The sequence below is a fragment of the Eubalaena glacialis genome, chromosome 15 (assembly GCF_028564815.1).
Source record: "Eubalaena glacialis isolate mEubGla1 chromosome 15, mEubGla1.1.hap2.+ XY, whole genome shotgun sequence".
Lineage (NCBI taxonomy): Eukaryota > Metazoa > Chordata > Mammalia > Artiodactyla > Balaenidae > Eubalaena > Eubalaena glacialis.
The window spans coordinates 66073801-66086709 of NC_083730.1; the positions used below are offsets into that span (position 1 = coordinate 66073801).

General features: G+C 65.4%; 1 protein-coding gene across 4 annotated transcripts in view; it reads left to right on the forward strand.

Moving 5' to 3' along the window:
• The window catches only part of ARVCF (ARVCF delta catenin family member), a 36226-nt gene extending 24129 nt beyond the window's left edge, over positions 1-12097 (forward strand). For 2 of the 4 annotated variants that reach the window (XM_061168868.1, XM_061168870.1), the window contains 16 exons: positions 1299-1457; positions 1566-2086; positions 3025-3524; positions 4080-4263; positions 5059-5176; positions 5527-5698; positions 7227-7298; positions 8560-8687; positions 8893-9043; positions 9140-9338; positions 9455-9566; positions 9667-9757; positions 9974-10027; positions 10398-10483; positions 10954-11073; positions 11437-12097. In XM_061168868.1, the coding sequence (XP_061024851.1) occupies positions 1299-1457; positions 1566-2086; positions 3025-3524; positions 4080-4263; positions 5059-5176; positions 5527-5698; positions 7227-7298; positions 8560-8687; positions 8893-9043; positions 9140-9338; positions 9455-9566; positions 9667-9757; positions 9974-10027; positions 10398-10483; positions 10954-11061 (2655 nt within the window). In that variant the 3' untranslated portion in view covers positions 11062-11073; positions 11437-12097. The remainder of the gene's footprint in view (positions 1-1298; positions 1458-1565; positions 2087-3024; positions 3525-4079; positions 4264-5058; positions 5177-5526; positions 5699-7226; positions 7299-8559; positions 8688-8892; positions 9044-9139; positions 9339-9454; positions 9567-9666; positions 9758-9973; positions 10028-10397; positions 10484-10953; positions 11074-11436) is intronic. The other 2 variants (XM_061168869.1, XM_061168871.1) reach the window with 1 other exon arrangement.
• The last annotated feature ends 812 nt before the right edge of the window (positions 12098-12909 follow it).

A 12909-nucleotide genomic window follows, 5' to 3' on the forward strand; every position in this document is an offset into this window, starting at 1 on the left:
AAGGTGGCCCTGGGAGCCTTGCCTTGCATGTTCCCGGTCCCAGGGACGGGAGCAGAGCAGGGCTCTGGCACCAGGCAGATGCGGGTTGAGCTGCTGGCCTTTCCTGGGCCTCAGCTCCCTGTCTGTGCAGGCCTCAGGGGCCTGGGGCCCAGGCGGGGACCCATCCCACAAGGCACGGGCCTGGGCCCTGGAGCAGGACCTGTCCTCCTGCTGACCCGGCCCTGGCTGCCCGGGAATGTGCTCCCCCGCGCCCGCCCACTGCGGCTTGGGTTTCAGCTCCTACCCGTCCTGGCCAGACGCTGATCCTGGGATGTTGGCATGGTGGGGGGGACCCAGGTGGTCAGAGGCCTGGGGTCCCCGTGCCACTCAGCATAGCAGGGGTCCAGCCCAGCTGTGCTGTGGGCTGGCCTGTCCTCTCTGAGCCTCAGTTTCCCCACTGGTGAGTCTGGCCAGTAGGCCTGTGGGCTTTAGAAGAGCCTCTCTCCAGCGCCATCTTGCCTGCGGGGATGTTGGCAAGGGAGGCTGAGAGCTGAGGTCCAAGGCTGGGGAGGCCCGGGGTGTGTGGGGAGGGGACACCAGGGTTCCCATCAAGGATCAGCTGGGCCCCCATTGGCCTGAATCCACCCTCTCTGGGCTCTGATATGACACCCAGGGCCTCAGTGAGGGGCACCAGCCACTGGCCCGAGTGAGGTAGGGCCAGGCCCTGCCCACTCAGCACCCCAAGAGTATCTGGGCCGGAAGGGGCGAGGGTATTTTGGTGCTCTGAGTGCTCAGGGCATTCTGGGAGTTGGGTATTTCTGTCCTGCGAGGGCGTCTAGCTGGCCTTGGGGATGGCGGGAGCCTGGGTGTGGCCACAGGGAGTCAGTGAACAATGCTGAAATTGCCACCCTCTGCACTCAAGGTTTCTGGGGTGGGCAGGGAGGAGGCACAGGAAAGAGCCATCCTTTAGGGAGGGCCCAGCCAGGGGTGATGATGAGTGACGTCAGGAGAGCATCCTGCGGGTGCTTGGGCCTCCAGGAGCTGTGGCAGCTGGGCTTACAGCTCAGACAGGGCTGCCCAAGACTGCGCCGCTGGGCCCAGGGCCTTATCCACTAGATCAGCCCGAGGATGCCCTGGGATGGGGACCAGCCCCTCGGCTTTCAGAGGCAAGAATGTGCTGCTGTCCTCACCAGCCGGGGCTGAGACAGGCCCTGGGGCAGGGGAAGAAGGCCCTCCTGGCGTCCAGGCCAGCATGAGCGTCCTTGCCCCAGGGCTGCAGAGCACGGGGTCCTCCCACCAACACCTGCCCCCTCGCCCAGGAGCAGAGCCCGGGCAGCCAGGCCTCTCTGGCCATGATGCCGGAGGCGCCTGAAGTGCTGGAGGAGACAGTGACGGTGGAGGAGGACCCTGGCACCCCCACCTCCCATGTGTCCATCATCACGTCGGAAGATGGCACCACTCGTCGCACTGAGACCAAGGTACACCTCGCCCCGGCCTCCTGCGGGCCACCCATTATTCAGGTGGAGGGCTGAGGCCACCCTGGCCTCTCAGGCTACCAGCCCACAGGCTGCCCCCTCACCCACCAGGTCACCAAGACAGTCAAGACGGTGACCACTCGAACAGTGCGCCAGGTGCCCGTGGGCCCCGATGGCCTCCCCCTGCTGGATGGCGGCCACCCACTGGGCCCCTTCACCGACGGCCCCCTGGACCGACACTTCCTGCTGCGCGGGGGTGGCCCGGCGGCCACGCTCTCCCGCACCTGCCTTGGCAGCGGGGGCGGCTTTCCTGACGAGCCCCGCGACGTCCCCAGCTATGGCAGCCTGTCCCGCGGGCTGGGTGTGCGGCCCCCGCGTGGAGGCCCCCTGGGCCCAGGCCCCGGTGATGGCTGCTTCACGCTGCCCAGCCGCCGGGAGGCCTTCCCCGCAGGCCCTGAGCCTGGGCTGCCAGCCGGCCGCTCCCAGCCCGAGCGGTTCCAGGCAGAGCCGTATGGCTTGGAGGACGACACTCGCAGCCTGGCTGCTGAGGACGAGGGGGGCCCGGAGCTGGAGCCTGACTGTGGCACAGCCGCGCGGAGGAGGCCAGACTGTGGGCGGGGCCTGCGCACCAGGTGAGCCCCCATGCGCTCTCACTGCCTCCGGGAAGCCTGCCTTCCACTCCTTGCAGAGTACCACACGGGTAGTCTCGCTGCGGGGCTGTGTTAGTAACGCACATGTTAGTTTGAATTGGCCTTGGTTCTTCTCGGGGACAGCGGCAAGGGCGGGCTCTGGGCTGTGGGGTTGCACTGGGCACCCTCCCTGCGGGTCTGGAGCAAGAGAAGCTGGTGACGCGCCCATGCCTGCTGCCCCTGCTCCAGCCAGATGGCCCGGAAGACACAAGCCCAAGGGGCCCAGGGCATTTTTCTGAGCTTGGGCCCCAGCCCCTCCCCCATGCACAGGAGCACCCAGAACCCAGGCCCTCGGTCCTTCCCTTCCCGCTGCAGCCTTTGGTTCTGTCTCCCCTGCCCTCAGCTCCTCTCTCTGTCAGGTGGGAACGTGACCACTGCCTGGGTCTGGATTATGCTGTGTGACCACAGGCAAGACACTCGCCCACCCCCAGCCCCAATCCCTCACCTAGGAAGTGGGTTTGACATCTTGTGCCTTGGAGAACTGGTGGCCTGAGGCCCCTCAGATGGTCCTACCAGGCTGGCTGTGTGCAAGGGGTGCACTAGCCAGACATGGCCTCATGCGGAGGTGGGACCCCAGTCACAGACAGATGTTTCGTAGAAATACGTGTAGCTGGGAGTCAGGGAAACTGCCTGGTGATGGGAGTGAGTGAGCTCCCATCTGGCAGGGATACAAGTTCTGATGACATTGGCTGGGGTTTGGCTCTATTACTGGCTATTAGTTCTTGCTGGGTCGGGTATGACCCTCAGCACCGACGATGCTCTAGGCCTAGCCCTAACCCATGGGTTCATGGTCCCCCAGAGAATGTGTGATGGGGCCGCTTGGGGACAGGGCCAGCCAGCAGCCGCGAGAGGACGGTCACGCACCGTGCTCGCCTGCACAGGGCCTACGAGGACGTGGCGGACGATGGCGGTGAGCTGATGGAGGAGCGGCCCCCCTTCCCGGCCACGGCGGCGCCCCTGGCCCAGCCGGAACATGGCAGCCTGGGCAGCCTGGACCGGGCAGTGCGGCGCTCGCCCTCGGTGGACAGTGCCCGCAAGGAGCCGCGCTGGCGGGACCCCGAGCTGCCCGAGGTGCTGGCCATGCTGCGGCACCCCGTGGACCCCGTGAAGGCCAATGCGGCCGCCTACTTGCAGCACCTGTGCTTCGAGAACGAGGGTGTCAAGCGCCGCGTGCGGCAACTGCGGGGGCTGCCGCTGCTTGTGGCCCTACTGGACCACCCGCGGGCGGAGGTGCGGCGCCGGGCCTGTGGGGCGCTGCGGAACCTCTCGTATGGCCGGGATGCTGACAACAAGGCCGCCATCCGGGACTGTGGCGGTGTGCCTGCCCTGGTGCGCCTCCTTCGGGCCGCCCGGGACAGCGAGGTCCGTGAGCTCGTCACAGGTGAGGCGCCTGGCCGCCTGCGTCACGGTTCAGTCGGGAGTCAGGCTCAGGCACTGTGTCAGGTCTCTACCTCTGGACTTGGCCGCCACAGGTGGGGCTGGCGCTGGCCCCCTCCCCGCCAGCTCCCATGTCCCCACTGTGACTACTCTGGGTCCTGCCTCTCTGGTCCCCCCCCAGCAGGGCAGTGGTGGGGACCGTGGCTGGTCAGGGTCATGTGATGATCCCCTCTTGGCGTGGCCCCAGGAGCATAGTCCTACCTGCCTGGGTGGCTGGGAAGGGGTGAGGAAAAGAAGGCACATGCCAGCTCCAGGCTCCCTGCCAGCCCCTCCTATGTGTCCTGGCCTCTAGGGGGCTCCTTCCCCCCCTGGGGAGCCCCCTTTCGGTGTGGCGTGTGCATCTCACCCACACCAGAGCAGCACCCAGGGCCTCTTGTGGCTTTTGTCACTCCTGTCTTCTGGTGTGAGCTGGGGCCCAAAGAGGGCGGGGTGGGTCCTGAGCTGGTCCTGTGGGGACAGTGCCTGTGGTCAGCACTGGCGGGTTGATGGCACCCTGCAGGCACACTCTGGAACCTGTCGTCCTACGAACCCCTGAAGATGGTCATCATTGACCATGGTCTGCAGACGCTGACCCACGAGGTCATTGTGCCGCACTCGGGCTGGGAGCCAGAGCCCAACGAGGACTCCAAGCCACGGGACGCTGAGTGGACGACTGTCTTCAAGAACACATCAGGCTGCTTGAGGTGTGGGTGGGGCCAGGCTCAGGTGCCCCTCGAAGCCTCCCAGGGCTGTTCCCAGCCAAGGAGGCAGGAGCCAGGCACCAGAGCCTGCATGCACACCTGGGGACAGCTGTCCTAGGAATAGCCACGTCCTTGTGTCCTAGATAACGTGGAAGACAGCTAGCCACCCAGGCCTCGGCGTCAGAGCCAGGTCACAGTTCCTGCCCGAGTCCCGAGAATGTGCCTGATGGGGCTGTACTCACTCCCACAGGCAGCCTCTGGATGTCTGCCACCCTCCCATGTATCCCTGCTCCATCCCTGCCCAGCTTCGACCCATCCCTGTGACACCCAGGGAGGGGGAGCTAGGACCCTCCTCTCCAGTCTGCCTCAGAGGCCTCATCCCACCTCCTTGTGACCCCTGCCCTCCCCCCACCACCCTTGGAGGCCCTGCAGAGACCCCACAGGCAGTCCTGCGTCCCCTCGGTCCTGCCTGTCCATCAGGATATCCCCCCGTGACCCTCTGGGGTCCTTACCTCAGCACAAGGTGGAGCCTTGAGCTGCACAGATGCAGGCCTCTGGATCCACTTCTGTCCCTTTACAGTTCAGCTGGGAGTCAGGGGAGCCCCCCACCCCACACAGATGCCAGGCCAGGGCCCCCTCCTGGGGTCCCAGCCGTCAGGCCATTGCTGCTTCACCTTCACTGCTAACCTCTTGTCATCTGCTAGCAGCCCTAACAGCGTGGCACAGAGCATGTTCTGCAGATAAGATGAGACCCCGGAGCTGGAGCTGGGGTCACAGGGCTTGCTCTTGGCCACACAGGAATGTGAGCTCAGATGGTGCAGAGGCCCGGAGGCGACTCCGTGAGTGTGAAGGGCTGGTGGACGCACTCCTGCACGCCCTGCAGTCAGCCGTGGGCAGGAAGGACACGGACAACAAGGTAGGCGGGGAGGCCCTGGCAGGCCCTAGGCAGGGTCAGTCTCGCATCCTCCCATGAAGGGTCGGGGAATGGAGCAGGAGCCCTGGACTGTCCAGGCGGCACAGGGGACGGGTGTGTGGTGCGGGGCAGCAGGTGTGCCCTGAAGCCCTGGACCAGGTCCCGCGTGTGGTAGGTGCTCCCCCCTCCTTCCTCAGGCCCTCCCTGGGTTTCGCCCGAGTGGGCCCCTAACCCAGGCCTCCCCATCCTACACCCGGTCCCTTCTGCGCTCACGAGCTGTGGCATCTTCCCTGGGGAGGGGGCGGTCAGTGTCCCGTGCCCCCCAGCGGTACCCTAGCCCCCTCTCCCTGCAGTCGGTGGAGAACTGCGTGTGCATCGTGCGGAACCTCTCCTACCACGTGCACAAGGAGGTGCCGGGGGCCGACAGGTACCAGGAGGCCGAGCCCAGGCCCCCAGGCAGTGCCATGGGCGCCCAGCGCCGGAGGAGGGAGGATGCCGGCTGCTTTGGTGGCAAGAAGGCCAAAGGTGTGTGGGTGGGACTGGGGTACTGCTTTAGGACCCCCGGCCCTGCCAAGCTGAAGGCCCTCCACACCCACGGGGGACACGTTCAGGGAGCCAAGGAGGGTGCCAGGACCACCTGTGCAGTGGTCCCCCCTGGTTCCCGGACCCAGGCCCTCAGCTCCAGGAAGGGCCTGGGGGCCCAAGTTTGGAAGTGCCGAGGACAGCGCCGCCTCCTGGCATTGGCAGGGCACCCGAGGATCCTGAGGAGCCCAGGGGGCAGCACCCCACCTGCCTCACGCCGTCCCTACCTCGGGTGCAGCTGCCAGGGGTCTGTACACTGCCTTCACCTGCCCCACTGCGTTGGCCTTTTCTGATCCCCATCCCACTTGTGGGCACTCAGCCCCCAAAAGTAATCGGGGTGAGAGTCCCCGTCCCCCTGCCCTACACTTCCTGGGAGGGAATGGGGGTGCTTCCCGCTCAGGCTCCTCTCCTCTCTCCTGTGCTTCCTCCGGCCGCCCAGAAGAGTGGTTCCATGAAGGTAAGTCCCTGTTTGTCCTGCCGTGCAGGCCTGGCGGGTGCAGTGGGCACCAGGGACCCCCCCCCCCCCCATTGCTCAGACAGCCATCTCCATGACAACTGCAGGACCTTTCATCCTTGGGAAGGCCCCATCCCTGTCCCTTCTCCAGGCAGCCATCTCCATGGCAACTGTGTGGACATGACAACTGCAGGAATGTCAGCCTGGGGCTGGTCGGGAGGCCGAGGGGCTGTCCCTCTGTAACCTCAGAGCCGAGGGTGGATAGGGCCTGGGCATGTCCATTCCCAGGGGCACTGGGGAGCAGAGTCTGCCCCTCCGATGGGATGGGCCAGGTGTGGCTCAGATGGAGGGACCATGCAAATGCCCCAGGAGGCTGGGTAGGGCAGGCCCCTGATCGTCTGAACTCAGCTCTGCCTTCCAAGAATGGGAAGGTTCCTCATCTGAGCTGGAGGACGGCCGGGAGGTGGTGAGCTGGCTCTCATGGAGGTGTGCAGGCCGAGGCTGACGGGTGTTAGGTGGGGCTGCTGCAGGGGCCTGCGGGTGGGGGGGTCTCCTGGCCAGCAGAGCCCAGGGCCGGGTCCTGGCCCCAGACAGAGACAAGTTTCCCCATGAGTGGGACTCTTGGCTCCAGCCCTGCCTCACTGTGCAGCCAGGCAAGTCCTGTCCCTGCCAGCCCTCGGCTTCCCTGTCTGCACCTCCCTGCCCCTGCCTGGGCTCCTGGGCCCCTCAGTTCACACACATGGTGGACCCAAGGAGCCCATCGGGAGGATCTGCAGTGCAGCTCCCAGCACCCGATGGAGGATGAGTCCTGGCAGCTCAGGCAGGGCTCGGACCTCCCTAGGCCTAACTGCCACCACTGCCCTTTGGGCAGAGCTGCCTGCCTGGACTCAGAACGGTGCTCTGTTCCCAGGCCTCTTGGTGCCCAGTCTTGGATGTGGGGGTGCTGTCCCCGCCCCTCGTGACACAAACCTGCACCCTGCGGGGTCCACCTCACCTCCCACTGCCCTTCTGTTCCAGGGAAGAGGGATGGTGAGATGGACCGGAACTTTGACACTCTGGACCTACCCAAGCGGACTGAGGCTGCCAAAGGTGAGCAGTGGGAGGTGGAATCCAGGCCCAGGCCTGTCCAGGAGTTAAGCTTTGTACCACCAAACAGGCTGAAGGGGCTTGGGGATCCCGTGGGGAAACTGAGGCCCACAGGTGTGGGGTTCCCCGGAGGACTGTGCAGTCCCTGGGCACCTGCTCAGGGCTCAGAATCAGGGTCTGTGCCACAGGTCATTTCAGGCAGGGTGTGGGCACGGAGGCAGGGAGGAGCCAGGCACTTGCCAGGTCACACAGCACATGAGAGGCTGGCAGGGATTGGAGCGAGGGCTAGCTGGGGAGGGCCTCCTGTGCCAGCCGAGGAGCCCGGGTTCACTCCTAGGGGTTTTGGAGCCCCGAGGTGCAGTCAGATCCAGTTGGGAGGCTGGGCAAGATCACCCAGATCGTGTGGGGGAGCAGTTGAAGCTTCTCGCGCCCTGTGTCCATCGGAGCCCCACTCTGTGTGGCACTTCTCTGTGCACTGGGAATCCAGCCTGGGCGAGAGAGGTCCGCCCTGCAAGCCCAGATGCCCAAGAGCAAGGTGCAGCGGCGCAGCCGTGGGAGGTCTGGGGGGGGAAGCATCACAGGCAGAGGGATCAGCCCATGCAAATGCCCTGCAGGGGTGAGTGCTTGGAGCATTTGGGGGACAGGAAGCTGGAGTGGAGGGAGCATGGGACATGAGAACTGGAGAAGGGGTGATGACATGTGGGGCTTGCGGGGGAGGGGAGGAAATGTCCAGGGACACAGAAGCCTAAATGTGGGGACAGACTTGGAAGGCCACTCCGCCCTCCTCTCTGGAGCACTGTGGGGTGGCTCTGCTGCCAGGCTGGAGCCTCAATTGATGAGGGATGAGGAGTGGTTGAGTGGCTCTGACAGGGAGGGTGGGCCTTATATACGGGTGGGGGGGCTGTTGCTAGGGAGTCTGAGTCCTGTTGCTAGGGGAGCAGCCATGGTTACTGCCTCCCTCCCCACCCCAGGCCTCCCGGAAGCTCCAGCGTCAGGCAGGTCCCATTTCTTTGGCAGTGGGGTCAAGGAAGAATGACCTCGCCTAAACCCACTGCCACCTCAGAGCCTGGGTTGATTGCTTTGTGAAGTGGGAAGGCTTTTTACTCTTCGGTGACTAAGGGGTGAACATGTTGCTGCTAAACATGCCTGATGATGCCACAGCCATCATGGGCCACAGCTCGCCCTTCCCTGGGAGGGCTGAGGAGGGGGTGGGGGGTGACGGGGCGACCTGGGTGACTGTGGGCTGCGGGTGCTCCGTGCGCAGGCTTCGAGCTGCTGTACCAGCCCGAGGTAGTGCGTCTTTACCTGTCCCTCCTGACGGAGAGTCGGAACTTCAACACTCTGGAGGCCGCGGCCGGTGCCCTGCAGAACCTCAGTGCCGGCAACTGGGTGGTGAGAGGCCAAGCCTGGCAGGGAGGAGGCCTAGGGAATCCCAGGAGTATTCCTGGTGGAGATGCCGGGGGAGCTGCTGGGGGAGGGCTTTGTCAGGCGGGGGAGAAGAACGGTCCAGCCGGAGGGGCGGTCAGGGCTCAGGTGGGCGACTGTCTGGTGTGTGCGGGGCGGCCAGCACTGAGCACACCTCGCACCCCTGCCGCAGTGGGCCACGTACATCCGCGCCACGGTGCGCAAGGAGCGCGGGCTGCCGGTGCTGGTGGAGCTGCTGCAGTCGGAGACCGACAAGGTGGTGCGCGCTGTCGCCATCGCCCTGCGCAACCTCTCGCTGGACCGGCGCAACAAGGACCTCATTGGTGAGGGCGGGGATGGGGGTCTGGGGCCCGGGCCACCTGCTCCTTGCGGCCCCCCTCCTGCCGGCGCCGGAGCATCCTCACAGCCCCTGCCCGCAGGGAGCTACGCCATGGCCGAGCTTGTGCGAAACGTGCGCAGCGCGCAGGCACCCGCGCGGCCCGGGGCCTGTCTGGAGGAGGACACAGTGGTGGCCGTGCTCAACACCATCCACGAGATCGTGTCTGACAGCCTGGACAACGCGCGCTCGCTGCTGCAGGCCCGCGGCGTGCCTGCGCTGGTGGCACTTGGCACCTCCAGGTGGGTGGGCGGGGCTTAGGTGGGGCAGGAGGTGCCCCCAGGTGGGTGGGGCGGGGCCTAGGTGGGGGCAGAGCAGGGCAGTCTTGGCCAGACACTGACCCCAGCCCGGACCGCAGCCAATCGGTGCGCGAGGCAAAGGCCGCATCCCACGTGCTGCAGACAGTGTGGAGTTACAAGGAGCTGCGTGGTGCCCTGCAGAGGGACGGCTGGACCAAGGCGCGCTTCCAGGTTCGGCCCACCCGGCCTTTCTCTCTCACTTCGCCCAGGCTGGGTACCCCGCGGGAGCACCCCGACCCACCCTGTCTGTTATGTGCCCTCCTACCCCTAGTCAGGTTCTGCTAATGCCAAGGGCCCCAAGGCACCACCGAGTCCTGGAGGCTTGGACGATAGCACGCTGCCGCTGGTGGACAAGAGCCAAGGTAAGTATGAGGCAGGGGTCCATCCTGAGGTTCAGGAGTGTCCCTCCACCCTGCTGAGGGGTGGAGGGAGGCCGACCTTCCTCCAGGAAGATGGCCCCCTCCCTTCCCCTCCCCAATCCTCTCCACCCGTGGTGTTCACCTTGGCACCAGGCTGAGGCCAGCCCTGGTCCCCTGCCACCGCTTGCAACCAGCCAGCCACCCGCTCGTACCTTGCAGACGGCGAGAAGCCAGGCAGCCAGGACATGATCCCCATGGAGGCACTTGGCCCAGGTGAGGGCAGGTGCAGGTGCAGGTGCAGGTGCAGGCTGCCTATTCTCTGTGTGGGGAGAACTTTCCGAGGAGGTGTGGTTGGAAAAAAGATTTGGTTTAGGGGTGCTCAGGGGTGAGGGGTGGGGCAGCCAGGGAGGGGTCACTGCCCAGCCAGGGTGTCCTGTCTGGCAGCTGAGGGGGCAGCTGGAGGGTTCTGAGCCGCTGGTGGGGAACAGGGGAGAGGCTGCAAGGCCCACCGCACGGGAGGGGCCGTGAGAAGGCCTGGCTCAGAGCGGGCTAGGTGGGGGCCCTCTCCAGATGCACCCTGGGCTGAGAGGGAGATCCATGCCTGGTGCCTGCCTCAGAGTCCTCTCCTGCCTCCACCCCACAGATGGATACTCCACCGTTGACCGGAGGGAGTGCAGGGCTCGAGGCAGTGACCCTGCAGGGGAGGCCTCTGAGAAGGAATCGTTGAAAGTGAGTGGCTGTGGGCAGGTGTCCAGGGAGGTGGTGTGTCCGGGGGTCACCTGGAGAGGGGCCCAGGCAAGGTTTGGTCTGGGGCCTGGGGTGGGGCTCACCTGCAGGGCAGTTGGGCTAGGAGACCCGTTTGGGGTGTGGCCCTTCTGCCTCGGGAACCTCACGTCAGGGCCAGCCTGTGGGTGCAGGTGGTTAAAAACTCGCACCCACTGGGAGGGAGGGGGCCCGGGACAGAGGGCGCATCTGCACCCTCCTCTGCATGGTCTCGCCTCCAGGGCAGCCCCTGCCACCTGCTCTGTGCCAACCCTGCCTCTCCGAGCCCCGCTGGTTCAGCTCCCCCGGCCCTCGGGCCTCTCTCGCATGCACCCCGGCTCTCGCCCTGCCCTGCTGACCAGCCCAGCCCCCACTTGCCAGCTCGGACTAACCTGCTCTGTTCTGCCTCTAACGCCCTCCTGCCCACTGCCCTGCAGCCCGACCCCAGCAGGAAGGCTCCTCCTCCCGGGCCCAGCAGACCCGCGGTCAGGCTGGTGGACGCCGTGGGGGATGCTAAGCCTCAGCCTGTTGACTCCTGGGTCTAGCTTGCATGCCTGGTACGTTCTTGTTCTCATTTGGTGTTCGTCCTCTGGGCGGGGCCTTCTCTCCATCCCATCTGCCTGCCTGCCTGCTCCGCTCTCCGCACGCTCCCCGCAGGGCCACCTCGAGCTCAGCGGGCCTGAAGGCCCAGCGGAGGGAAGCCCAGGCTGGGGGCTGAGGGAGGGGCCCCCTGGCCTGCAGCCTGGCTCAGGCCCTGTGCCATCAGGGCCTGGAGGTCACGGGGTGAGAGCAGGGGTGGTCCACACCTTCCAATGCCCCTAGCACAGGGTCCCCCGAGGACCACCCGAGGCAGTCGCCTTCACCCACGCATCCATCGCCCTGCTACCGGGCCTGCTCAGCCTTCCCCTCTTCCTCCTCAGGGCCTGGGCCCAGCCGTTTGCTCTTAGGGTCTGATCTCGGAAGAAGGGACCTCGGGAAAGGACCTCCAGGCGGCCTGCGCAGACCCCGCCGTGGAGCTGGGAGCCCCTGGCGGCGGGGGTAGGCAGCTCCTCTTTCCCTGGAGCTGTGGGTTCTGGACACGCCTGCCCTCCCGCCCTCTCTCCCCCCTTCTAACTCCCGGGCGAGTTAGTTTACTGATATGGTGCTGTGTGCCAGTGGGAGCCCGGCAGGGCCCAGGGCAGGGCACCCGGCTTTGCTTTGGGGCTGGTGGGGCCCCTGAGGAGCTGGGTGGGGGTGGGGCCCTGGGGCCCCGCAGCCAGGCAGGGAGGGGGCTCAGTGAAGGGAGTCTGAACCCAAGGGTGGAGGGGCTTCCCTGGGCCCTGAGTTGGGGGCGACCCACAGAGAGGCTTTGGAGGGCCCCGCCCACCCCTGGATGCCTGGAGCGCCTTCCCTGCTCGGCTCTGGCCCCTGAGTAGCGCCTCTGGGACTGACCTTTGGGAGCAGCAGTGGGGGACTGCTGTTCAGTGCCTGCTGTTTGTTACTTAAAAACAAGAAAAACACTAATGAAAACAATTAAAAACAAAACCAAAATAAGACTATGGGTAAACATCTAAATTTTTGTAAGAAAAATTAAAAATTAAAAAAAACAACAAAGGAACCTCCTGTCTTCCGAGGCTCAGCTCTCTCCGTGAGCCGCTCCCATCGTTTGCTGGGTGTCGGAGGTGGCCCATGGTGTGTGTCTGCTGTGTCCCGCAGGGGCTCAGCTCCGAGTCCCCAGGGTTGTTTCCCCACATGCGTCCCCTTTCTACACACAAAGAGGAGTGGGCTTGATCCTGGGTGGCTAGCTGGGTCCTGAGGCCTGGGGTGGAGTCCTGGCCAGTGACTGGTCTTGGGCACAGGTGGGCCTCAGCCAGGAGGGGTGATCCTGGGGTCTAGGACCCCACCCTCTGCTGGGGCCCAAGGGAGCCTCCGAGGTGGCCAGAGGTCCAACCACTTAGGGGCCTTGGGGCTGGAGCACCAGGTCAGAGCTGGGGGCACCTGTGGATTTAGGTGGATGCAAACCAACTCTGCTTCATCGCTTGCCAGCTGGGCACCTGCAGAAGTGCTGCAGCTGGTCTGAGTCTACTCTCTCTTCCCCAAACAAGGCCGAGTGGGACTGGGGACGGTGCTTCCCCTCAGAGCCACACACGGGCCCCAAAAGGCTGGGCACTGGACAGACCACATCTGGCACTGCTGCAGGGCCGTGTCCACCTTCCCCAGCACCTGCTTGGTCAGAGATGGACCTGCAGGCTGGCTGACTGCCTTGTTCTGGTTTCCCAGGTGGGGCACACCCCAGCCTGCAGACATCCCCATGGGGCTGTAACAGGTGCCCTTGGCCTGGCCACGGGAGCAGTACTGAGCAAGGCTGACCTCCGGCACTGCTGCGGCCAGTCTGCAATGTTAGCATCTGGCCA